At 40.5% G+C, this 26,335-nt stretch overlaps 1 protein-coding gene across 4 annotated transcripts in view; it reads left to right on the forward strand.

Annotated features, from left to right (window-relative positions):
- The window catches only part of KCNT2 (potassium sodium-activated channel subfamily T member 2), a 293,338-nt gene that overhangs the window by 56,795 nt on the left and 210,208 nt on the right, over positions 1-26,335 (forward strand). For all 4 annotated transcript variants that reach the window (XM_065409271.1, XM_065409272.1, XM_065409273.1 and 1 more), the window contains exons 2-3: positions 9,240-9,319; positions 24,863-24,962. In XM_065409271.1, the coding sequence (XP_065265343.1) occupies positions 9,240-9,319; positions 24,863-24,962 (180 nt within the window). The remainder of the gene's footprint in view (positions 1-9,239; positions 9,320-24,862; positions 24,963-26,335) is intronic.

Consider the following 26,335-nt stretch of genomic DNA (forward strand, 5'->3'; position numbering starts at 1 on the left):
TATAGTTAGGTCATTCAGGAACAGCTGTGTAACATCTTCCTTATAATCCACAGACATAATAAGAAAAGTTCTTTGAGTCACCATTTCAACAAAATGTTTCCTTCTATAATGAGAGGAAACATTAAGGACAATAAAGCAAAAGTAAACATTAGATCTTAATTTAAAACCTGTTTAATTTCTACTCATGCTATTCTACAGAACAACATATTTTTATATAGCATACTTAATACACGTCCTACAGTCTTGGCAGCCAAACATGCAGATACAGGTAACCTAGGTGCTGTATAATATTCAGATCATCCACAATTCTGCAGGGCTCTTGAGAATATTTTATTTGACTTTGTTTTATTAATAGAAAACTAATATAAAACCCTGTGTACAAAAGATTCTTCTAGCCCTATATTAGTTTTAGTTCAGCTGCATTTAGTGGAGATTACATTTGGTAAAGCATGAGGTCCTATTTCAAACAAGTCGTTTAGTTTGATGGCATATTTGGTAGCTGACAGATGCAAGAAATGGTTAATATTTTGATACAGACCACCTCCAAAAGCTGCCAGAGGATTTGTAGTGGGGCCTGTGCTCTGAAGTTCCCCTTGATCAGGCTGTGAGGTTGGATGACTAAGCTGAGGAGTTGGCAGCTACAAGGAGGGCAGCAGCATTTCATCTTTACAATGAATGGGTGCAGGCAGGCCCAGATCTGAGCACTCTCCCATCATTTTGGGGCTGCTCTCACTCAGCATGACCAGGAAGTAGGAGGACCAGGAACTCTGGCTGTTCTGTGAGACGCCTAGGTTCTGTGCAGTCAGAGTCCAACGATGTCCTGCTGAGGGAGTGGAAGCAGCTGATGTGGGCATTTCCTCTACTGCAATGTCAGTAGTAGGCAACTATTGATCTTGCCATTGTGTTTTCCTCTTCCCTGTCTCTCCCTAGAACACATGGAGATGTGGGCAGTGGGCTCCCAAGAGGTCAGCTAGTTAAGGTGTGAAGTTTCACACCAGAATTTTGGGCAGCTGGAGCAAAGGAAGAAGTTGTCTACCTAATGTTGTTATACTGTGTAAGCAGACAGGCCAGAATGTTTCCTACCAGGTTCCATTTTTATGCCTTGTGCCCCATGAGAAAGGGGGAGGAAGGGAGACATGAAAGAAAAACATGCAAATCCAACTATTAACATAGCTATATTATGTATAAAGCAGACGCACTGTAACACTACTACATATAAGAAGCTAGAAATAGGGACCATCAGAATTCTCTGCATTTGCTTTATTAATGCTATGCAAAACTACTCAGGCTCCTGCGAGGCCACTTGATCCTCTGTGTCCACACATTTTCCCTTCCTTCAACACAAGAACAGTTTGGGCAAAGAAGTAGGACGTGTCTGGACAAAGGAACCATGTGGTCTCATCAAATCCTCCATAGTTTAGAATGCCTCTCTTTTAATATATATATGGCCAACTGTGCTTCCTCCCCTCCAGTGTCTTTGGGGAACTGCCAGGTGTGGCCACTGCCCACAAGATGCTGGATGATATTTAGGTCGGGTTGCTAAGCAGTCCTATACACACACACACACACACACACACACACAGGGTTACTCCCTGCTCCTGATGACAGCAGCTTTCTGATTGGTTGAGAAAGCATGCAAAATCGATTCTCCTTTCCCTTTGTCACCATAAAACAGGCTCAACCAGAGAACAAGAGAACAAGAAAACTATACCATGCAATCCAACTAGACTGACAAGTAAAAGAAGCAGTGAGATGCAAAAAGGCATCCTTTAAAAAGTGGAAGTTAAATCCTATTGAGGAAAATAGAAAGGAGCATAAACTCTGGCAAGTGAAGTGTAAAAAAAAAAAAAGAGCACTCAAGGATGATAAGGCCATTGCGGAGAAACTAAATGAAATCTTGGCATCAGTCTTTATGGTTGAAGATGTGAGGGCGATGTCCAAACCTGATCCACAAATCTGAGGGCCTGTCCCAGATTGAGGTGTCATTAGAGGAGGCTTTGGAACAAATTGATAAACTAACCAATAATAAGTCACCAGGACCAGATGGTATTCACCCAAGAGTTCTGAAAGAACTCAAATGTGAAATTGTAGAACTTCTAACTGTGGCATGTAACCTATCATTAAATCAGCTTCTGTACCTGATGACTGGAAGATAGCTAATGTGACACCAATTTTTAAAAAAGGCTCCAAAGGTGATCCCGGCAATTACAGGCCCGTAAGCCTAACCTCAGTACTGTGCAAACTGGTTGAAACTATAGTAAAGGACAAAATTCAGACACATACGTGAACATGATTTCTTGGGGATGAGTCAACATGGCTTTTGTAAAGGGATATCATGCCTCATCAATCTACTAGAATTCTTTGAGAGGGTCAACAAGCATGTGGACAAGGGTAATTCAGTGGTTATAGCATACTTATATTTTTAGAAAGTCTTTGCCAACGTCCCTCACCAAAGGCTTTTTAGCAAAGTAAACTGTCATAGATAAGAAGGAAGGTCGGCTCATGGATCAGTAACTAGTTCAATGATAGGAAACAAAAGGTAGGAATAAATGGTCAGTTTTCAGAATTGAGAGAAGTATATAGTGGTGTCCCCCAGAAGTTTGTACTGGGAGCAGTACTGTTAAACATATTCATAAAATGATCTGGAAAAAGGGGTAAACAGTGAGGTGGCAAAATTTGCAGATGATACAAAACTACTCAAGATAGTTAAGTCCAAAACAGACCATGAAGAGTTACAAAGGGATCTCACTAAACTGGGTGACTGGGCAACAAAATGGCAGATGAAATTCAATGTTGATAAATGCAAAGTAATGTACATTGGAAAACATAATCCCAACTATACCTATATGATGTGTTCTAAATTAGCTGTTACCACCCAAGAAAGATATCTTGGAGTCATTGTGGAGAGTTCTCTGAAATCATCCACTCAATGTGCAGCGGCAGTCAAAAAAGTGAACAGAATGTTGGAAATCATTAGGAAAGGGATAGATAATAAGACGGAAAATATCATATTGCCTTTATCTAAATCCATGGTACACTTCATCTTTGAAGATATATTGGAATTGGAAAAGGTACAGAAAAGGGCAACAAAATGATTTGGGGTATGGAACAGCTTCCCTATGAGGAGAAATAAATTAGACTGGGACTTTTCAGCTAGGAAAAGAGATGACTAAGGGGGATATGATAGAGGTCTATAAAATCATGAATAGTGTGGAGAAAGGAAAAAAGGAAGTGTTATTTTCTTCTTCTCGTAACACAAGAACTAGGGGTCACCAAATGAAATTAATAGGCAGCAGGTTTAAAACAAATGAAAGGACTTCACATAACACACAATCAAACTGTGGAACTCTTTACCAGATTATGTTGTGAAGGCCAAGACTATAACAGGATTCAAAAAAGAACAAGATAAGTTCATGGAGGATAGGATATTAGCCAGGATGAGCAGGGATGGTGTCCCTAGCCTCTGTTTGCTAGAAGCTGGGAATGGGTGATAGGGAATGGATCACTTGATGATTACCTGTTCCGTTCATTCCCTCTGAAGCACCTGGTATTGGCCAGTCAGAAGACAGGATACTGGGCTAGATGGATCTTTGGTCTGACCCAGTATAGCCATTCTTATGACATTTTAAATATTAGTCACAACATTTTTGCAATCCTAACAGTAAAGAAAATGTCAAGCAAAAACACTTAACAGTTTACAAAAGGCTCCAAAAACAAATAAGCTTCATAATTTTTTTTAAAAGGTTAAATAATTAAAAACAGGGGGAATATTTTGTCCAGTTCTCCTGAACAGGGGAGGCTACTCTCATATGTGCACAAAATAAGGTGTGTAGGCTCTCCTTTCATAGGTGCAGCTTAAATAAAATTTAAAAGAATATAATTGATCTCCATCCTGACTTCAATTGTAGAATCGAACCCAAGGTCAGGAAATGGTAATTGGGCTACAGCTGTTCACATTCAAACTCTCATTGTGCATGTTTAGAGAATTACTGCTGATATTATTAATTATGAAAGGATCACTTTAACCCAAAGCTGTTGCTTTAAACAGAGGAGAGAGAATTTATAGATTTCCTGTTCTGGCAAGGTAAAGTGTGATTGTACCCGCAGAATGCCATTCTAAATAGTTATGGACAGGTGGTTTATAGACATTTTCATTAGCAAATTTCAGGTGACTACAGTTACACAGCTGGAATTTCTACTGCAGACAGATTTGCACTACAGATTTATAGTCAATTGAAGGAACCGTTACACTAGTCTCCTCAGAGTGAAGTACAGAGTACCTTTAAATGGGTACTTTTCCACTATACTTTTCTTTACCTCGTGTTAAATGGGCAGCTTGAATTACATTCTGAATCAGTTAGTAGAGTGCAATGTATACTTGTACTTTGGTTGCACTTAAAAATCTTCTACTCTTTTGAAGGATTCTACTAACAGGAGAGCTATTCGATAGCACACTGTGTGGTGTCCTGAGAAAAGCAAGAACTTAATTTGTTTATGTGGGAAGAGTGTCAATCAGAGTGCCTAGGGAGGTTGTGGAATCTCCATCAGTGGAGATTTTAAAGAGCAGTTAGACAAACACCTGTCAGACATGGTCTAGATAATACTTAGTCCTGCCATGAGTGCAGGGGACTTGCCTAGATGACCTCTTGAGGTCCCTTCCAGTGCTATGATTCTGTAATCACGAATCTGGGAAAATAGGAGATTGGATCAAAAGTCATACTAAATAAGACCTGTTCTTGAATTTACAAAGCCAGGGTTTCCATGGAGCATTTGAGCTCTGTGACATAGGTAGCAATAGGAGAGATTAATTGAATGGCATCTTAATTGGCTCTTCTTTTACATACTTTACATGCCTGTAAAACAGACTTAGGGCTTGGGGCGGATAATCACCTAAACATGAGCTCCTAGTGCGATGCAATGACCAAAAGGGCAAATGAGATCCTTGGATGCATAAACTGGGGAATCTTGAGTAGGAGTACAGAGGTTATTTTATCTCTGTATTTGGCACGGGTGCAACTGCTGCTGAAATACTGTGTCCAGTTCTGATGTCCACAACCCAAGGAGAAGGTTGAAATGAGGGTTCAGAGAAGAGCCACAAGAATGATTAGAAAGCATGCCTTTTAGTTATTGAGCCCCTTGATTCTATCTATTTAGCTTAATAAATAGAAAGTTAAGGGATAGCTTGAATGGTCTGTAAGAACCTACATCTGGAACAAGTATTTGATAATGGGCTCTTCAATCTAGTAGAGAAAGGTATAAAACGAGCCAATGGCTGGAAGCTGAAGACATCCCAGTCTGAATTTGTCTAATTTTTAAAATCAAGATTGGTTGTTTTTCTAAAAGATATGCTTTGGGAAAATCCTGCTACCCGTGTTATACAGGAGGTTAGACTGGATGATCACCATGGTCCCTTCTGGCCTTGGAATTAATCCATCTCTAACCAAAAGAAATAGCACTCTACCATCTCCTTAGATTACTTTCTGATAAGGAGAGCAAAGAACTATGATTTTTTCCTCACTCTCTATCAAGAACAGAAAAAAGCGAGAGATTAAAAATTGGCTGGTATTATTTACTTGGGAGTATAGAACAGAAAAGATACATTCCAGAGGTCAGTAGGTTTATAAGTTGTGTGTACACATTATGTTATCACCATTTGGTCTGAATATATTCATTTTTGATAAAGTCAGACCACCAGACACAACCAAGTCTTAGAAAAATGTTCTACTGCTATATAAATGTGCAGGATTTACAAAAATGCACCATATGAGCCTCACTCATTCATTTAAAACTCCCTTAGCAACTATACTTAATAATCTGAGACTATTAACATCTACAATAAACTCCATTATGCACTATGTCAAAGAAAAAAATATTAACTAAGCGATTTGATTCTCATTTTAAAAAGACAAACAGCCATAAAATGAATAGCAATGGCTCCTGTAATAATCAGGCTTCTTATGCTAAGCAGGTTCAGTCTGACCAGTGCTTGAATGGAAGATTTCTGGAGAAAAGCCAGGTGCTAAAAAAGTTCTGTTGGTGATTTAGAAGGTGCTATACTTCCTTTGATAGTGTAGAACAATATGCCAGCATGAATTGCAAGACTGGGTCATTCTTGTTTTCTGATGTGCTCTTCCGGAAAAGTATGTATTTCTTATGGCAGGTATTTACCATCTGATCTATGTTAACTAAAGCAGATAATACCAGGCAAGAAAGAGTAAACTCAGGAGAGACTGTAGTGATTGTAATGGGCATGGACTAAAGCTGTAGATCCTCTCTCTAATATTAAGTATTTCAATATTGTAGATGGTTGCTCACGTTCCTTACCTCCAACCATTCATTCTCCAGTTGTACTTCTCAGAATTAAAGTGATATATTAAGCACTAACATGTAATATTAGTATCTCTTAATATGAGATAAGAAGAATGGCACACAAATTTAAGCAGACAGTTCTCTCCTCAAATTCTGAAGAGACAAGAAATGCAGAGCTAAGGATGAAACTCCACCCTAATGTTTCTGCCCTAAATGACACAAATGGGCTTCTCCCCAAACCATTCATTCTGACTTAAAATTATTTTATATAATCTAGTGAATGCCAGACCAAAGGCTCTCTCTCTCTGGAAGTCTGTGCTACTGTTCTTTCTGCTGTAGGCTTAAGTCAAAGTTAACAGAGTATTAGATGCATTGTATAAGTATAATATCTCTATCTATCTATCTAGCTAGCTAGCTATTACATTTACTACAGCTTATGCATATGTAGAACTCACTTGTAGTTTTCACTTCAGTTAAAAAAAGAGGGAGTAGAATGTACAAGTGAGCTGCATTTGTAATCCATTTTGCCATGGAAACCACCACACTGTGGAATCCCAATCTGCTTGTAAGCAGTGGTTGCTAAGGAAAGGGAAGGAGAAGTAGACAGCTGCTGGCAGGCTATCAGAGAGACTCAATGCCAGTTGATAGGAAAGTGATTAACCTCCACATTCTCTTTCCTCATTGTTATATCACTGCTTACTTTTAGCATATATTGTTTCATGGTAAGTGACTACTGTAATTTTCTTTCCAAAAAGATGTGAGATTAGTTTAAACCATGTCAAGAGATCAGTAACACAGTGTTCCTTTTTAAATGGAAGTACCTCATCTAATAGCTTATGTTGCTTTATTTACTTACCTGAAAAAACTCACTGAAGATTGTATATTTTGCATAACAGCAACCAAGTAATAAATGTCTCCTGTTAAAAATGTAACAGCAGAAATGAAGATAAGCACTTTGTTATTAAAAAGCAATGTAATCTCTCCCTAGTCCCCCAACTAAGCAACTGGCATGCTTTCCCCAGGGTTACTAAAAAGGTGGCACCATCAGAATGCTGAGGCCTATACAGATAACACTGTTGTTCATAGTCCTACCTGGGGAGACCATCTGCAGACCCTTCAAGACGCAGTTCTTAGGACCAGCCCCACAACATGTAACTAGCCATGACTGAGGTACCCAATTTGGGGTACCACGTAGGGTGCAGCCTCATGAAACTAGTGATTGACAAGGCACAGACCCTAATCCCATGCCCAATTCCCTGGAAGAAGAGGCAAATGAGGTATTTTATCAGCCTGGCAATTTATTACTGGAGGTTTATCCTCAGTTTTACCTCAATCTCAGCCTGCCTTAAAGACCTAATTAAAGGTAAACCACCCAAGGAAGATCTGGTGGGATTGAAACAGGGAGGAAGCTTTTAATGAACTGAAAGCACAACTATGCCGGGCACCTGTGCCCTTCGGCCCTGATTTTTCTTGTGAATTCATACTGCACATAGATGCCTCACATGTCTGCCTAAGTGCCATGCTCTCAGAAGACACTGAAGAAGACCACCACCAATCATATACTTGACTAGGAAGGTATTCCTTAGAGAAAAGGCCTACTCAATTACTGAAAAGGAGGCACTAGGGATCGAATGGGCCACAGATTCTCTCAGGTATTACCTGCTAGGTAGCCCCTTCTCCTTGATCACAGATCATGATCCCCTCTACTGGCTCCATACCATGAAAGACGTGAATCCATGTATAATGCGATGGTACTTTGTGCTACAACCCCGTAGTTTCAGAGTGCAACTCCAGACAAGAAAGGACCGTGTTAATGCCAGTTTCTTTTCCTGGAAAATCAGAGATGGAGATTACCTATGCCAAGACTGCAGGGGTGAGGTTGTGAGGGGTAATTTCCTCAGTCTCAGAGAGGCGGCAGCATATGAGCCCTTCTGGGCTCAGCCAGCACTAATGAGATACACCTGTGAGACTTGATCTGCCTGGAGGGAGGAAGCTTAAAAAGGGAAAGCCTTCCACAGGAAGTGGTGGTGACTAGGGAGAAAATTGCTATACCTGAGAGACCACTGGCCACGTAGACAGACCACCAAGAGGAAGACAACTGCAGAACTTACAGCCCCTGAGACTGCATGAACCAGGTATAAAGCAGGGGTGACCAAAAGGAGGGGCTGGACGCAGACCCAACCCCTGATTAAGGACAGAATACCTGCAGATAAGCCAAACTCCAAAGGAGAGACCGAAAGACTGCCTAAGAGACTGACCACCTTTGCCTTTTACTTTTACTCTGATTCTCCCTCTCCCAGGGGAAGGAGAGGGAAAAGGGCCTTTTTTAAAAAATCCCTTAAGTGCCGCAAACAGGGGAAGGACTCTGTAAGCAGCTCAAATCATGGTTTAGAGGGGACAGGGTGGGGATGAGGTACCCCCTATAAGATAATTGAAAGATGTAAACACCGAGAAAGAAATGAGAAGGAATTATTGAAAGCAGTAATAGTAAACAACAGTAATGGAATTAAACTAAGAAAAAAAGAAGTTTATATTAAATATTAGGGAAGACTTCCTGACAGAGATTTTTCAGACTGCAGAATAGTCTTTCAAGGGAAGTATTAAACTCTAGTGCTTATGATTTTAAAAGCACTAACAGGCCAAACACTATGCTGAGTAGTGTAGGGAACAAATCCTGCATTTACAGAGGATAGATGAGATGACATAAGGTCTTTTTAGCATTTAACTTCTAATTATGCTAATCAATATGTTCCAAGTGCTTAAATGTGCATTTTACTTAAAATTCTTAATATGTTCCTCTAATTTTATGCTAAGAAGAGATGTTAAAAGGAATCACATGAAAATGCTGATATTTTGTGGTGCAAATGTACATATATATAATCATTTAATAGATTGACTGTTTAATTCTAATACTCTATTTTCTGTTTCAGGGTACAAGTTGAATTTTATATGAACGAAAATACATTTAAAGAGAGACTGAAGCTATTTTTCATCAAAAACCAAAGATCAAGTAAGCAGTTTTGATTAATTTCTGTTACATGCATTTGTTAAATATAGGAGATGAAATCTTGGTCCCATTAGAGTCAATAACAGGAGTTCCACTGACTTCAATTGGGCCAAGATTTCATCCATAGGAGATTAGCAGATTCTGTTTTTAACAGAATTTCCATAATGAATTCTCAAAAGACATTAGCAATTTAGTGTTTTGGTTTATTTTCTTTTTCATTTTGTTGGGGACAACTATTTATTGACTGGGTTTTATTTTTGCAATGTCTTCAGATGGACTAGTTTCCATGGATCTGACATGTCAGTGTATTTGGATGGGTCATCACATAGCTTTCTAAATGAGAAGAAAAGTTCCAGAGGCATGTGGGCTTCCAAACTGTTTTATTTTATCAAAATCTTCTTAAATTAATTTCAAACTCTATCTAGGTTGCAAAAATAATTTAGAAAGGTGACCAGCTGAAAGGGCATCCCGGCTTCTAAGGCATTTCTGAACATGGTATTTCAGATACAAACAAATTTTAGTTGCCTTGTAATCTTTTTTTCCTTCAGCTGGCTATCCACATTCACCAAAGCACATTAACTGCTTTGCTGAATGGGGCCTAGATGATTTTTCACTCAGATTGTCACATTTAAAACTAACCGTGATCTTTTCCTTGCTTTTAAAATTAACTAACAGCAAATATGCACTGGGGAGAAATTCACCCCATGCAAAGCGCTTCCATCATGCTGTATCCATAACTTATTTACAGCCTGTATGAAAGCTCAAATTCAACCAGGAGATGGAGGGCCAGTGCAAGATTCCCCCCACTACCTAGGATGATTGCAGGTAGGGTGACCAGATGTCCTGATTTTATTGGGGCAGTCCCAATATTCAGGGCTTTTTCTTATATAGGCACCTATTACCCCCCACCCCGATTTTTCACACTTGCTATCTGGTCACCCTAATTGCAGGAGGAAACTGTGGCCAGAAGATCTACGTAAGATGCAGTCCATACATGTTGTGGAAAGAGTCTCCAAACCAGACCTGCTTAGGCCATCACAGAAAGCCACAATGGGCAGGGCTATGACATTTACCTTTATATTCATCCAGTCATTCCCAAACCCCATGCAACAGCCTGAATGAAATAAAATCTGATGTGTATCCCTTAACTGTGAGGAAGGCAACTACACACTCTGGCCTCATGTGTTAGCATTGTTGATGTTACTACCTTTTGCCCTCTACCCATATAGAGCCAGATTACAGTGGCTTTATGCAGGTGGGGGGGATGGATTTTACCCTAAGTACTTAAGTACAGTTCAGGTGGGTGCAGGGCTTGGTGCAGATAAAAGATTATTTTCACCCTTGCATTATACGGAGAAGGGGTAAGTGGACAGATTTTTAAAGAGAGAGACAAGGTGGTTGAGGTAATAACTTTTTATTGGACTAACTTCTGTTGGTGAAAGAGACAAGCGTTCAAGCTACACTGAGTAATTTTCCAAGACTTGAAGAGCTCAGAGAGTCACAGCAAAATACAAGGTGGAACAGATTGTTTAACATAACAGACACATTTAAAATGAAGTGGTCCCTTAGAATATGTGTTAGCGTCCTCATGCTAAACAATCTGTTCCACTTTATATTTAGCTGTGACATTCTGAGTACCTTTCCCAGACCTGGAGAAGAGCTCAGTGTAGCTCAAAAGCTTGTCTCTTTCATCAACAGAAGTTGGTCCAAAGTGGTCATCCACTTTGTCTCTCTAATATCCTGGGACCAACACTGCTACACCACCACTGCAAACAGATTTTTAAAAGCTTTCAGTGGTAGCCATGTTAGTCTGTATCAGCAAAAAAACCGAGGAGTCCTTGTGGTACCTTAGAGACTAACAAATTTATTTGGGCATAAGCTTTCGTGGGCTAGAACCCACTTCATCAGATGTATGAAGTAAAAAATACAGGAGCAGGTATAAATACACGAATGGATGGGGGTGCTTTACCAAGTGTTAGGTCAGTCTAACGAGATACATCAATTAACAGCAAGATACCAAGATTTTTAAAAGGTATTTAGGCAGGTAGTGATGCAGATAAGCACCTAGTGGGATTTTCAAGAGTGAGTAGGAATTCCAAATTCCATTGAAATCAAAACTGAAAATTATCAGTAAATGGAGCAAATTCAGCATGTGTGAACTCAGACTCCATTTTAGGAATACTGTTGTGATCAGTGCCGCTCTGAAGTAGAACAAGCAAAAGAGACCTAAAGACTTCAGACTTGGATGTCTAAATCCCTCTTTGAGCAACAAATAGAAGTGAATGGATTTTCTTCCCTTCCCCCCCCCCCCCTTGATACTCTTACTCACACTCAATAGAGCTCTACTTGACTAAAGTGGGAATATTCATGGTGTAAATTACTATTCAACATGAATAAGGCCCATGGCTAGGTCAAAGTACAAACATCCCAACAAGAAGTATTGTATGAAAAATTCTTAAAGTACTTCAGAACAATCATGTTACCATGCAAAATAGACAGTAACTCTTCTGTATACCTTGAGTCAGTGAATAAAAATGGTATTGAATATATATGTAAGACTATATTTGCACTCAGATTAATCAAAACAGTGGAGATTTCTGTATAGCAGAAATATATTCTGAACCTACAGCCTTGAAGCAGTGATTTCAACATCCACATCTCAATCAATCTTCAGTGTTGCTTTTCAATCTGTAAAATCTTCTCAGCACAAATTGAAGTCAGTATAAGCTTCTCTAATGCACACAGCTCATGTCAAAACTACAGGGCCGGCTCCAGGCACCAGCCGACCAAGCACGTGCTTGGGGCGGCACCTTGTAAGGGGCGGCCAATCTTGGGGTGGCGGGGGGCACTCATGGTTTTTTGTTTTGGTTCGGCGGGGCGGCGCTCAAGGGTTTTTTTGTTGTTGTTTTTGGTTCGGCTGGGCGGCGCTCGGGGGGGTGGGTTGTTTTTGTTTCGGTGGCGTGGTGCGGTGCTCGGGGGGGGTGTTTCGGCGGCACGGCACTCGGGGGGGTGTTTCGGCGGCACGGTGCTCGGGGGGTATTTCAGTGGCACGGCGCTCGGGGGGGTGTTTCGGCTGGGCGGCGCGGCGCTCGGGGTTGGGGTGGTGTTACGGCCAGGCGGTGCTCTTTTTTTTTTTTTTTTTTTGCTTGGGGCAGAAAAAAAGTTAGAGCCGGCCTTGCAAAACTATCTGCTTTTTCGCTTGTGTAGCAATGCTGCAGAAACATTCCTACATATTTGGTGGACGTGGCATACTTACCAGTTATGTACATAGCCTTTTAAGTACGGGCAAATTAACCTATTTGGAATTCAATTCACAGATCAAGACATAGTTTTCATTATCCTGACACCTACCAAATTTATGTTTCTGGCAGCTAATTGGAAGTCTACATACCAATTAAAATAAGCATCTGGTTCCAGAAAATTGGGAATATAGTTATGAAAAAATTGACATGTTGAGAGTGGAACTTGCATTTTTGAAATGTAATAGCCCTTTTTGGACTACACTAAGGGCAGGTCCACACCGGGGCGGGGGATCGATCTAGGAAACGCAACTTCAGCTACGAGAATAGCGTAGCTGAAGTCGATGTTTCCTAGATCGAACTAAATTTACTTACTGCGGGTCCACACAGCGCAGGCAGGCTCCCCCATCGACAGCGCTTCCTCCTCTCGGCGAGCAGGAGTTCCGCAGTCGACGGGGGAGCGCTTCTGGGATCGATCTATCGCGTCCAGATGAGACGCGATAAATCGATCCCAGAAGATCGATCTCTACCCGCCGAATCAGGCGGGTAGTGTGGACCAGCCCTAAGAGTAGGGATCCAGGAAACTGGGCTCACTTAGGACAATAGAGAATGTTTCTTTGTTCTGTGTGTATGTAGTCCTTTTTATATAAGAAGGGGTTATATGTATGTAACACAATCTCCTATACTCCCTTGATTGTAACTAGTCTCTGGGCATGTTGCAAAGAAGGAATTGCTTTGCCTGTACGCTATTGTGATAATGATAGATTGACATATTTGAAGTGCTATTGATAGGGGATTTATTGGATTATATTAATCCTCCATTCCCCTCACCGCCCGCCCCCCCATTTCTTTGTTTCAGTTGTCCTGCTCGCAAGCTCCTGCTTGCATGTTTGATTACACTGTTCTCATGTTAATGCATCACTATATTTCCACATAATTAATATTGTTAGACACCTATGAACCTGGCTCTTCAATTGCTCCCTTAGTCATTTATTTTCCTACTCATTAGAGCGGGAAGGAAATTCTAAATATATATATATTTGCAAAAATAAACACATTTGGATCGACTGAAACATCGACTGAATTCCTGTTGATTTTGGTAAGTTGTTTTGGTTGAAACAAAAATAATTTTGGAAATGTTGAATTGGTTCATTTTGACATTATCAAAATAGACGAAAATGAAAAAAAAACTTTTTACTTTGACCAGGGGATTCAGACATCATTCACCAAACAAAGAGCAGTGGTTAGGCCATTCTGTGTGGAGGTGGAAGACATGAGTTTGAATAGCCACTCTGGAGCAGGAACTTGACTGCAGGTCTCCCTTCCCTCCCAGTTGAATGTCCTATCCACTGGGCTATATTCTGGGGTAGGAATTGGTCCTGTTGAAACTGTTCCCCTTTGTATAAGATACCTAACTATCCATTGGACTACAGTGTGACTGACTCTATAGTCCAGTAGTTAGAGCACTCAGTGGGGAGAGGGCAGGGAACACCTAGATTCCAGTCCCTGCACCAATGACTTTTCAAGTAATTTTATACAACATGGTAAAGCTTCAACAGGAGAGAGACACAGACCCACCCCAGAGTACACAATAGGCTGGTAGTTAGGATATTCACCTGGCAGGGTGTTGGAAAAGATCTGTGTTCAAGTTTCTGCTCTAGAGCAGGGACTCAGATCTAGCCAGGTGAGTGCCCTAAATACCGCTCTATTGAATATAAAGGGGAGGAGTGGCAGCACTTTATTTGTATTACCATAGAACATAGGAGTCCTAGTCATGGACCTCTTCCTTTTCTTCCCCTACAATCCACAGATTTGCAGGAAGGCTTCCACAAAGAGAGCTAGTTAAAATGACATGGTCTTTAAACTGTAAGTTAAAGTAGTTGGAATCAGGGAAGCAAGTCTGAGCAATCCTATTCAAGATCCCATAGCATATTCAAAGCATTACTGGTTCTTATGACCTGTACACTATAACTAATGATTTTTTTTTAAATGCAATTTCCAGTATTAAAAGTTTACTGTAAACACACCCAGGAAACAGGTCTCCTCACAACAAAGTTATCAGTCCAGTGATATGGAAACCACAAAAAGTACAAGAGTTAATATGATTAGCTAAACTCTCTTACCAAGACATGTGGGGGTCTGTTTTTATCCAAACGCTCCCCAATGAAACAGCCCTATGGCAGAAACCCAGAAAACCCCAATCACTTGTACTGATGTATTTTGGTGGGGAAGACCAATATCCTGCTACTCATTCTAACAGTTCTGGTGGCATGATTGCTGTCCCATTTGGTGTTTCAGGGAGCTGCCAAGGATGGCTACTGCCCCCCTGCCCCACCATGAGTTTTGGGTAGATTTCAGTGGGAACACAGAACACTCTTGTCATACACTACAGCAAGGGTCATCACAGATACTGTTTTCTGAACGGCTCAAAATACATCTTTTCCCTCTGAGTAGCTGCTACTAATTTTTAAGACTTAATGGAGTAGGTTTAGCTAGTTCTGGTTCCCTGATTAATTCTGTGTGTTTTATGTGACCAACAAATACAGCTCTAAATTTTAAGCATTTCTACACAATACTCAGTTACCCTAATCCAAATGATATACAGTACACATGGCATGATGTGTCAACAATTTCAGGTTGCTCCAATTTGTCAAATATTTCTGCAAATTGACAAAAATAAAATCATAATATTTCACACAGCTCCAAAATTTAGTTATCAATATTTCAACACAGAAAATGCATGCAAGGTTTACAGTAAATACGGCATAGAGTGCCAGCCAGCTACATAATGACAGAGAAGTGATGACACGTTGCTGTGACTTGCTTGTACCTGGCAAGATGAATCAGTATAAGATCACACCCTAGAACAAGTCTCAGAGAGAGAAAAAAACAGATGAAGCTTCAATTCAGTGGGGGGTGGGGAAAAATGAAATACCCACATCCGGGAAGCTTATTAATGCTACGTTTTGAAATAAGACCTGAGGCCACCTGCTCTGGAAATGGCTACACTTAAAAACAGAAAAGAGAGTTATGGGAAAGCTCACACCAAACCTATCACAACAGCCATACTCCAAACTAATTAACCCCTTCCCCCAATGCATGCAATTGGGATGGAAAAATTATGCAGATACAAATGAAAGATTTAAAGGAATACTTAAAGACAATACTAAATGAATAAGGCCTGATCCTCAGCTGCAATAAATTGGTATAACAACATTTAAGTTATTTTACCCTATTTAGAATCTGGCCTACGGTCTCCAAAATGTCTTTGGAGCATTACAAATTCTGTCAAGTTATCATTTGATCCTTCCAAACCTGGGTCACAAGCAATACCAACGCAGGACAATGTGGTAGTCTATACACAAACATTTCTTCTCAATCTCAACACTCATTTACTTGTGCCTTTCTTAGGTAACAACAACATTTTATTCATTTATGTAGTTTAATGAAATAAATAGATTGTGGACCACAGTTATCAATTTTTGTTTGTTTGTTTGTTTTAAACCAAAGAGTGATACCATGGTTACAGAGACAATGAAATCATAATCACATCACCTCAAAACAATGAATAACTGGATAAAACAGTGGATGATTGATGTTGCTGAACATAAATGTCAGACACCAGTGTCAAAATAGCATAGATAAAGACATTTTGTGCAAACACGTGCTACTTGACAATCTGTTTAGGAATGGGAAAAAAAGAACTGAAATCCAGTCAGACAAACCATACTGAGGTGCTGACAGCATTTAAAATAGAAATAAAAAAAAGTTAACCAGCAAAGAGAAATTAAGAATAGTGGATTTACAGTGATGTTTGAAGAAATGGAAAGAATGAAAACTAGTAACCCATTTCACATAGAGAAAAGAGATTAAAAATAATTCAACTAAGACATTTAGGACTAGAAAAATATGTTTTAACTAGAAACTCCTGGACATAGTGAAACAAATCTGGGCCTAATCCTTTACTGCCTTAACATTGGCTAGCCATTTAGACATGTGCAAAGAGTGTAAAACTGTAATCAATGAGAAGAGTAGTGTTTCACATCCACTTTAAACAGATGACCGTCTTTTTGCTCTGTGTTTGTACAGAGCAAATGGGGTCCTGGTCCATGACTAGAGGTCGTGGGTGCTATGATAATAAAAAATAATAACAATGTGCTTGACTATTCAAAGTGCAAAGCATTGGAGAACCAGGCCCTCTGACAGCAGTCAATAGCATCAACAAGAGGGGAGACTCAAATACCTAGCTATACCAAATGAACTCTGGGATAGTCTATAATTTGGAAAATATTCCCTAGATAAGCCTATCACTCAAGTGTCTTGAAACAGATAAACTTCCAAGTACTGGAAGCAATACTTATTGGTCACACATACAACACTTTCTCACAAAACCGGATCTATCAAAAGAGAAAGTCAGACAAGGAACCAGTTAATCTTATACATGAAGAATTCCAAAAAACAGTAGTTTTAGAGTGGGTATTCAAACACTGTGTCACCCCAAAATGCACAAGAAAATGGTTAGACTAAACAATTGTTAATGACTACTAGAAAAGGACAGAGGTGAGAGAAGTAACACATTTTAGATCTTGGAATGGAGAAACACTGGATTAAACAAGTAGAGTTACCAGCTCAGGTGTTAGTAAAGAACAGCCCCTGACTCTGTGGTCAGTTGCATGCCAGGGAGAAGATTCACTTCCAGGAGGAGTACAAGTGGCATTGTTATCCCTTGTGGGATTGCCATAAGAGAATAAGTTCCACCCCAGGCTTCATAGAAACCCTGCAGGAAAACGCTGCATAAGAGATACAATTTAAATAATCATATTTCTGAGGGTACGTCTTCACTTACATCCGGGTCCGGATGTAAGCAATCGATTTTCTGAGTTCGATTTATCGCGTCTGGTTAAGACGCGATAAATCGATCCCGGATCGATCCCGGAAGTGCCCCGGATCGATCCCGGAAGTGCTCGCCTTCGACGCTGGTACTCCAGCTCGGCGAGCGGAGTACGCAGCATCGACGGGGGAGCCTTCCTGCCGCGTCTGGACCGCGGTAACTTCGGACTAAGGTACTTCGAATTCAGCTACGTTATTAACGTAGCTGAATTTGCGTACCTTAGTCCGAAGTGGGGGGGTTAGTGTGGACCAGGCCTGAGAGTCTTAGCTGTGCTCTATCCCTCACTGCAATAGCCAACTCCATGCTCCTTAGTGGAGTGGGGGATGACAAAGGGCTTGTGCCCTGGTGTGCTTCCTTCACTTTGCATGCCAGTGAACCCTGCAGCCTGTGTTGTTCTAGAGACAGTAGAGCTGACAGCTCTGTGTAGTGATTTCATGTTTTCCCACGGACACATTTTCACTCTGTCCATACAGCTCTCTTGCCAGAATTTGAGTGCTGCAGACAAACAAGTCCATGTAAACTCCTACGTTTCACCAGCGCAAAGTCTTGGGCCAGGTCTACACTACCGTGGTAGTTCGACAGCTGGCAATCGAACTTCCGGGTTCGATTTATCGCGTCTGGTCTGGACGCGATAAATCGATCCCGGAAGCGCTCGCCGTCGACTGCGGTACTCCAGCTCGGCGAGAGGAGTACCGCGGAATCGACGGGGAGCCTGCCTGCCGCGTGTGGACCACGTCTGAACCGCGGTAAGTTCGAACTAATGTATGTCGACTTCAGCTACGTTATTCACGTAGCTGAAGTTGCGTACCTTAGTTCGAATTTGGGGGTTAGTGTAGACCAGGCCTTGCTGTTTTCTACCAAGAATAGAGTTAATCTAAAATAAGCTTCTTATTTTTTGGACTCTGAGTCCTTCCTTAGCAGAACCCACCAAAGGGTCTCAGTTCTGATCAAATGAAAATTTCTAGAAGTACAGGAATTAAACAGAGGCAGAATAGGGAGATGCTTCTGATAACAACCAAGTAGCAATGGGAATCTGGTTAGCAGCCCAGATGATTTGTATAGCAAGACTACTTTTTCAAGTCATTGTTTGTCACAAATAAATCCAATATATCAAGGGAAAGTAGCTCTTCATGACATATGCAGAAGTTAGGGGGGAGGGATAGCTCAGTGGTTTGAGCATTGGCCTGCTAAACCCAGGGTTGAGAGTTCAATCCTTGAGGGGGCCATTTGGGGCAAAAATCTGTCCGGGGATTGGTCCTTCTTTGAGCAGGGGGTTAGACTAGATGACCTCCTGGGGTCCCTTCCAACCCTGATATTCTATTAGTGATGTTTTATTTTTTTTGCAGGCATTAGGTTTTGTTGTTGTTGTTCCATGCATTAGTTTTGTAATGAACTACAGTTAGAAAGAGAATATAGCAACATCACTACTCAGATTCAGTGCTCTCAGGATTCTGGGGTGCTTTTCCTTTGCTAGTGCTTGTTTACTTCTGTGGACTCAATTGCCATGCTATCACTATTAAGTCGCTTTTGCAATATTTAAAGCTTCTATTGGGGTTATCTCAAAACCTTGTCTTTTCCAATGAAAATAAGTCCAGTTCTCCAAACCATTTCATGTCATTTAGATTTATGACACCTACTAGAATTTTCTGTGTGGTATACTACACTTTTGAGGGAAAAAAACATCTTTGTTGCTGTATGAAGGATATTGCTTAAAATAATTGCCATAATGGAATCTAACATGTTTTATACAGCAAAACTTCTCTCTTGATTTGTAGTCTTGTCTTGCTAATATGGCCTGCTATGTTTTCTCTGCCACCCCCAGTCTGAAAGTCATAGTATCATAGGACTGGAAGGGACCTCGAGAGGTCTTCTAGTCAAGTCCCCTGTTAGTAGGGTGACCAGATATCCCGATTTTTGGGTCTTTTTCTTATATAGGCTCCTATTACCCCCACCCCCGTCCCGATTTTTCATATTTGATGTCTGGTCACCCTACCTGTTAGAGAAAGAGCAGACTGACCCAGAGGCGGATTGAGTAGACGGGCTTCTTTATTGCAGTACTTGTTCCCCTCGACCCAATTGTTGAGTAAGCACTGAGTTAGTTACAGCACACTCTTTTTATCTAAGTTAGTATGTAAATACCTACATTTACTACAACACCCCAAAAACCCTTATTGAGTAATATGAACACCCATACAATGAATATAATTATTCCCGCCCCTGTTTACCATTTACAGCATTAAGCATATTCTACAGACATTTTTACTTTGAAGACGCATTTCTTTGCAATAATTGCAGCCACAAATTCCCTTAATCAGCAGTTTGCTGGGAAGGGAGGAAAGGGCCATGACCTCGAGCTTGTTTAGGGAGCTGGGAAAGGAAGGGAGGGGGAGATAACACTGCTTTACACAAAGAGTATCCTTTAGATTCCCACATTCCTTATGCAGTTGCAACGCTTATCAATCCTTAACAAGCAGAAGGGAAGGGAGAGGGGTAGCACTTTATCTATCAAATGCAGAAACAGTGCCTGCACTTTATCTATTAAGCGTAGAAGCGGTGCCTGCCTGTGCCTCTACTCCCTAATACCATGTCTGCACACCAGCTGTTTCCCAGGTCTGTATTTACATATACCAACATCCCCTACACTCAAGGCAGGACTAAGTATTATCTAGACCATCCCTGACAGGTATTTGTCTAACCTGCTCTTAAAAATCCCTAGGCAATTTATTCCAGTGCTTAACCACTCTGACAGTTAGGAAGTTTTTCCTAATGTCCAACCTAAATTGCCCTACTGCAATTTAAGCCCATTGCTTCTTGTCCTATCCTCAGAGGTTAAGGAGAACAATTTTTCTCCCTCCTCTTTGTAACAACCTTTTATGTAATTGAAAAACTGTTATCATGTCCTCTCTCAGTCATCTCTTTTCCAGACTAAACAAACCCATTTTTTTTTTCAATTTGCCCTCATAGGTCATGTTTTCTAGATCTTTAATCACTTTTGTTGCTCTTCCCTGGACTTTCTCCAATTTGTTCACATCCTTCATGAAATGTGGTGCCCAGAACTGGACACAATACTCCAGTTGAGACCAAATCAGAGTGGAGTAGAGCGGAAAAATTACTTCTCATGTCTTGCTTACAACACTCCTGCTAGTATATCCGAGAATGATGTTTGCTTTTTTTTGCAACAGTGTTACACTGTTCACTCATATTTAGCTTGTGATCCAATATGACCCCCAGATCCCTTTCCACAATACTCCTTCCTAGGCAGTCATTTCCTGTTTTTTATGCATACAACTGATTGTTCCTTCCTAAGTGGAGTACTTTGCATTTGTCCTTATTGAATTTCATCCTATTTACTTCTGACCATTTTTCCAGTTTGTTCAGATCATTTTGAATTTTAATCCTATCCACCAAAGCACTTGCAACCTCTCCCGGCTTGATATCATCTGCAAACTTCATAAGTGTACTTTCTATGCCATTATCTAAATCATTAATAAAAATATCGAACAGAACCCAACCCAGAAATGATCCCTGCAGGACCCCACTCAATATGCCCTTCCAACTTCACTGAGAAACACTGATATAACTACTTTCTGGGATCGCTTTTCCAACCAGTTATGCACCCACCTTATAGTAGCTCCATTTAGGTTGTATTTCCCTAATTTGTTTATGAGAAGGAGTATCAAAAAACCTTATTAAAGAAGAGCTTTTTCTGTAATAAACCTCCAAGGTCTCAATACAGACTGTGACGGTGCCCCCCATAAGGCTTTATGGAAATATGCTTATGAATATATATGACATAACTGGACTATGTTCTGTGCTACATATGCATGTAACATATCTATGTAAAGGTTATGATCTACTGAATCTATTAATTCTATTTGTATGAATGTATCATTTTTGTATTCAAAGTTATGAATATTGGCCGTGTACTGGCTTGATTTCTAAATAACCTTAGTAGAACATTTGGTCAGTTCCTGGAGAAAGGAATTCGCAAAGTTAAGTGCCCAATCAAGAAGCACTTAAGGAACAATGCATCTTGGAATGCTCCAATCCGCATAAGAAGTCTTCCTGGAGACATTCAAGATACCATGTGGGCAATGGCTTCTTCCTGTAAAAACTGTGAGTCATGCATGGACATGTGGCTTGCCCAGGTGACTCCAGAAGTCCATCTTGGAGCTGGACTTTGCATAGGTGAGAGAAGGGGGTCTCCACCCACAAGAGAAAGTCCATTTAAGCCCATGGGCGACCCCTCCATTTTGTCTTCAGCTGGCTAAAGAGAAAGCCTGTCCACCCCCAAAGATACCTGAAAGAAACTGGAACAAAGGACAATAACTAGAGGAGGTGTGAGTGATTGCTGGACCCAGAGTAGCAGGAGACTAGTCTGTAAAAGGAAGCTTACTGGAACTGGTGAGGTGTTATTTGTATTAAGTTTATTAGACATAGACTTGCGTGTTCTATTTTATTTTACTTGGTAATTCACTTTGTTCTGTCTGTTACTACTTGAAACCACTTAAATCCTACTTTCTGTATTTAATAAAATCATTTTTACTTATTAATTAACTCAGAGTATGCACTAACACCTGGGGGGGGGGGCAAACAGCTGTGCATCTCTCTCTATCAGTGTTATAGAGGACAAACAATTTATGAGTTTACCCTGTATAAGCTTTATACAGGGTAAAATGGATTTATTTGGGTTTAGACCCCATTGGGAGTTGGACATCTGAGTGTTAAATACAAGAACACTTCTGTAAGCTGCTTTCAGTTAAGCCTACAGCTGTTAGGGGACGTGGTTCAGACCGTGGGTCTGGGTTTGCAGCAGGCTAGCGGGTCTGGCTCAAACCAGGCAGGGCACTGAAGTCCTAAGTTGCCAGGGCAGGAAAGCAGGGGCAGAAGTAGTCTTGGCACATCAAGTGGCAGCTCCCAGGGGGTTTCTCTGATTCAACCCGTCACACAGACCAATGACCAAATGTCCCAGTTAGCAATTATTTTCTGAGTTGAATTATGGGAGGCTTAGAAGATTGCTTTTTGGAGATAAGACTGTGAACTCTAAGGCCAGGCTTCTGCAAACGTGCCTGAGCTGATCTTTAAGCATGCAGGTACTCCTTACGTGCTCAAAGTTAAGGATATGCTAACATGTTTGCAGTCTTGGTGCTTAAACCACTAGTTCAAATTAAGCCCTGGTTAGCAGAACAGAAATGCATTATTATTTTATTAGGATTTGATGGCCTATTTGGTGACAGGATGGTCTCACTTGATGGACATGTCACATGTCTACATTGCAACTGAACGTCTGTAGTCTCTGCAGAGAAGTCAAGGACTTACTTTGTATGGGGACTGAACTCTCTCGGGGGGGGGGGGTTCTAGGTCACATTTGAGGTGCATTGCAGAGCAGCATGGGGGAAGTTTACATTGCTACTGTCCACGTCTTCTCAGATAATGTCAGGCACTCTAGTTACCTTTAATAACCAAAATATGACTTCAAATAATGATTAAAAGTTGCTATATTATCAGTAGGGAAAACAGGATGTGTTCCACACAGAGATTAACATTTACAGAGCTAAAATAAAACCACAAAACTGCAGATTGTAGACCTTTTCATTTCATTAACAGAAGGACTAGACAGATGAGGCCAATACAAAAATGCCCTTTATTCTCTCACCTCACCTGCTTGCCTACTTATAATAGCCCAGCTGGCATAGTAGCTGTCCTACTTAAGCAGATTTCCCCAAAAGAGTTAGTTCAGATAAGAAGTTCTTCCTTCAGCAACAGTTCAAAAAGAAAAAAAGTAAAGCTTACAACACAGCAATGAATACGCACATACCCCAGCCCTCTCAGCCTCTGGTTATATCCTCTTTCCTTTTCTATCTCTTCTCCCTGCTCTGGGGAAATCAAGAGTCTCTTGTTAATTAGATTTGATAAGACAGCAGGAGTCTCTAGATAAATGTTGACAAGTCTAATTGCTGGTCACAGCTGTAGGACTTCTCACTGCTTGGGAACCTAGGATGGGGTTTTAACCCCCAGTTTACCAATGCCAGGTTCCAAAAGGGGTTAATCTAACCTTCATAATATGAATGTATCTCCACGTTAAAGTAGCAAACAGTGCTCCATTATAAATCCTTATTTTCTCTGTCTCTCTCATACACAGATTCTAAGATATAGTTAAAGTAGACACTGTTCTGAATTTTTCTGTAATTAAGTATTCTACTTTTTGAAGACGGGAAGAGGGGAATGATTTTCAGCAACTTTAACTTAATGTTCCGTTTGAATGCAACTTCCCCCAGAAGCACAAGTTGATGGAATGCATGGGGGCTCCAGCACTGGGATAGGGGAGACAGGGAGTTATGCTCAGTAAATAGCTTTTGCACTCTTCTCTTAGAAGTATGTATACACACAAGCACACATATAGGTATGGAAAAACATAATTGGGCCCTAACAAGGCAAACATACGACTGGTTCTATTCAGTACAATGGGCCTATTCACATGCATAAGTGCTAGAAGAATTGGTGTCTTAGCTTACAATGACAGACACTAGTTATTCTATGGTTGACTGGTGCTTACTAATATCCTGCTCCTGCAATCAGATCTGTGTGAGCTCACATCAGTCAACAGAACTCTGCATGGGCACAAGGGTCCAACTGTGGGGATCCAAATTCAGGATTGGAGCCTCGGTCTACAAGTGTACAGTTTACTAATGGTTGCTAATCAGATTGCTTTCTACCCATTTGCCTTTGCCAACAGTGACTATTAGTATAATTACTGGTAACTTTTTTTAATGTAAGTATTAAATGCAAAAAACATTACACTTGTGCAATTAAGGCTATACTCTCTTTAATTACAAGATCACATGCATATCTTTGGTCCTGATGCTGCAATGAGCTCAGAGTCTGATTCAATGACCATTGAGTTAATGGTTCCATTGGCTTCAATTGGATCCTCGGAGCAGCAAACGCTGTGCTCATGTCGAGCCCCTTTGAGTTCAAGGAGGCTTTGCACACGTGCGGGCATCTGCCCACATGGAACTTATTACCTACCTGGGGCCTGAGCTTGTAGAAGACACTACATTATGTTTGGTTGCATTATTTTAGACCTTGTATGCAGTACAGTTCAGTGTACACACACACAAAGGAGTAGAGTTAAAGTTGTCCCAGGTATTAGTTTTTACATTTTCTGACTTTTGTGCCACTTTATCAATACTTTAATATAGTTTAATATTTTATACATTTGGACAATAATCATACATTCCCTACACAAAGCTATTCCATAAAAACTTCCAAATATTAATATTTGAATACTTGTCATCACAAGTTCTCTGACTTGAGTTGAAGGCATATCTTGTTCCTTTTTAAGTAGTTTTACATTAAACATGAATTAAAATCTGAAGAAACTGAATTTGTATTTTCTTTCCTTTTATCAAACAGGTCTCAGAATACGATTGTTCAATTTTTCTCTCAAGTTATTAAGCTGTTTGTTATATATAATTCGAGTGCTCCTGGATGATCCTACACAAGGACATGGATGGTAAGATTTTCTTTTTTATTTGCCCTCTCAAAGTACTACTTATATTGCATGAAACGGATCAATCGTTCTTGATGCTTATAAATATTTGATGTTCTGTCAACAGGGATTTAGTTTTAGAGTTTATAGATGGTTGTGGTGCAGCATGAATTGCAAAACTAATCCAGTCTTTCTGAGTGAATATGATAAAGTATCCAATGAAAATGTAATATGATTTTCTTTCAATCAAAAACATTTTGCTCCTTATTACTGAAAGTGCTTACTGTATATTTGTTCATATTGTGTAATAGTCTCTGTGGAATGATGTAGCTGTGCCACTGCCCATATCTTTTTGCCAAGTTACTGAATAACATTTCAGATTGATTTATAATGTATATGACACAATGAATAAATCATTGCCATATTCCAACTCCTCTACTTGTACACAGGTCAGGGCAACTGCACCTCTATTCCCTTTTTATGGTCCACCAAGGGTACCCACTCTCAGACTTCTGGCTCCTCAGCCTGCACCTTTCTTGGATTGAGATGTGCATCTCTCTCCCCCTCCTGGCCAGGGTTTCTTCAGGCTGCACAATTCCCTGCCTACCCTGAGAGTTCCCCAGCAAGTCAGACCATCTAAGTAGACCTGCTTTGCTTTCTCTTTAAAAGTTTTAAGCAACATAGTTGCCCACAATTATAAGTTACCACACAGCTTTTCCTAAGCTGCTTCTTATTTTTAATAGGAAAGCATAACAGAGAAAACATTAAAACAAGAAAAGAACTCACACATGCTAGTAAGCTTACCAGAGATCACCCTAACTCCAGCAAGGGCTATGGTAGGAGTCAGTCCTTCAAACCCCACACAGGAGTTTTTCCTGTGGTTACAACTTCATAATGGCCTTGGCTCGGGACAAGCAACACTATGAATCTAGGAGTCACTCTTTTATACAATTTGAGCCTCTGGTCTTGTCCTCTTGTAACAGCTGATCAGCAGACAAAAGTCCCCTTCTCAAGGTGAAGGTTGAAAAGGCTGAGTTCTTGCATAAGTGGAGGGAGTATATTTGCATACCCCTTCCCTAGAGACTTCATGGGAAACTCACTCAACTTTAAGTGTTCATTCTTGCCTGGCACACAATTTCAAAAGTCTTTTGAAGGTCATAACACTTCCCAGGGTTTATGCTAGCTATGTCTCCCCCCGGAGATATTACACAATAATATGTAAACATTTGCATTTTTTATACAATGAATTACTAAAATATTTAAACTTAATTCAGTACAGCTTGGTTTAACGTTATACGGTAAGGTTTGTCTAGGACATTGCAGGAAATTGTCATCTCTAACCATATCCATCATTTTAGGTGCACAGTGGGAGGGTGATTGGCAGGTGAGGAAACAGG

The sequence above is a fragment of the Emys orbicularis genome, chromosome 8 (genome assembly GCF_028017835.1).
Source record: "Emys orbicularis isolate rEmyOrb1 chromosome 8, rEmyOrb1.hap1, whole genome shotgun sequence".
Classification (NCBI taxonomy): Eukaryota; Metazoa; Chordata; order Testudines; family Emydidae; genus Emys; species Emys orbicularis.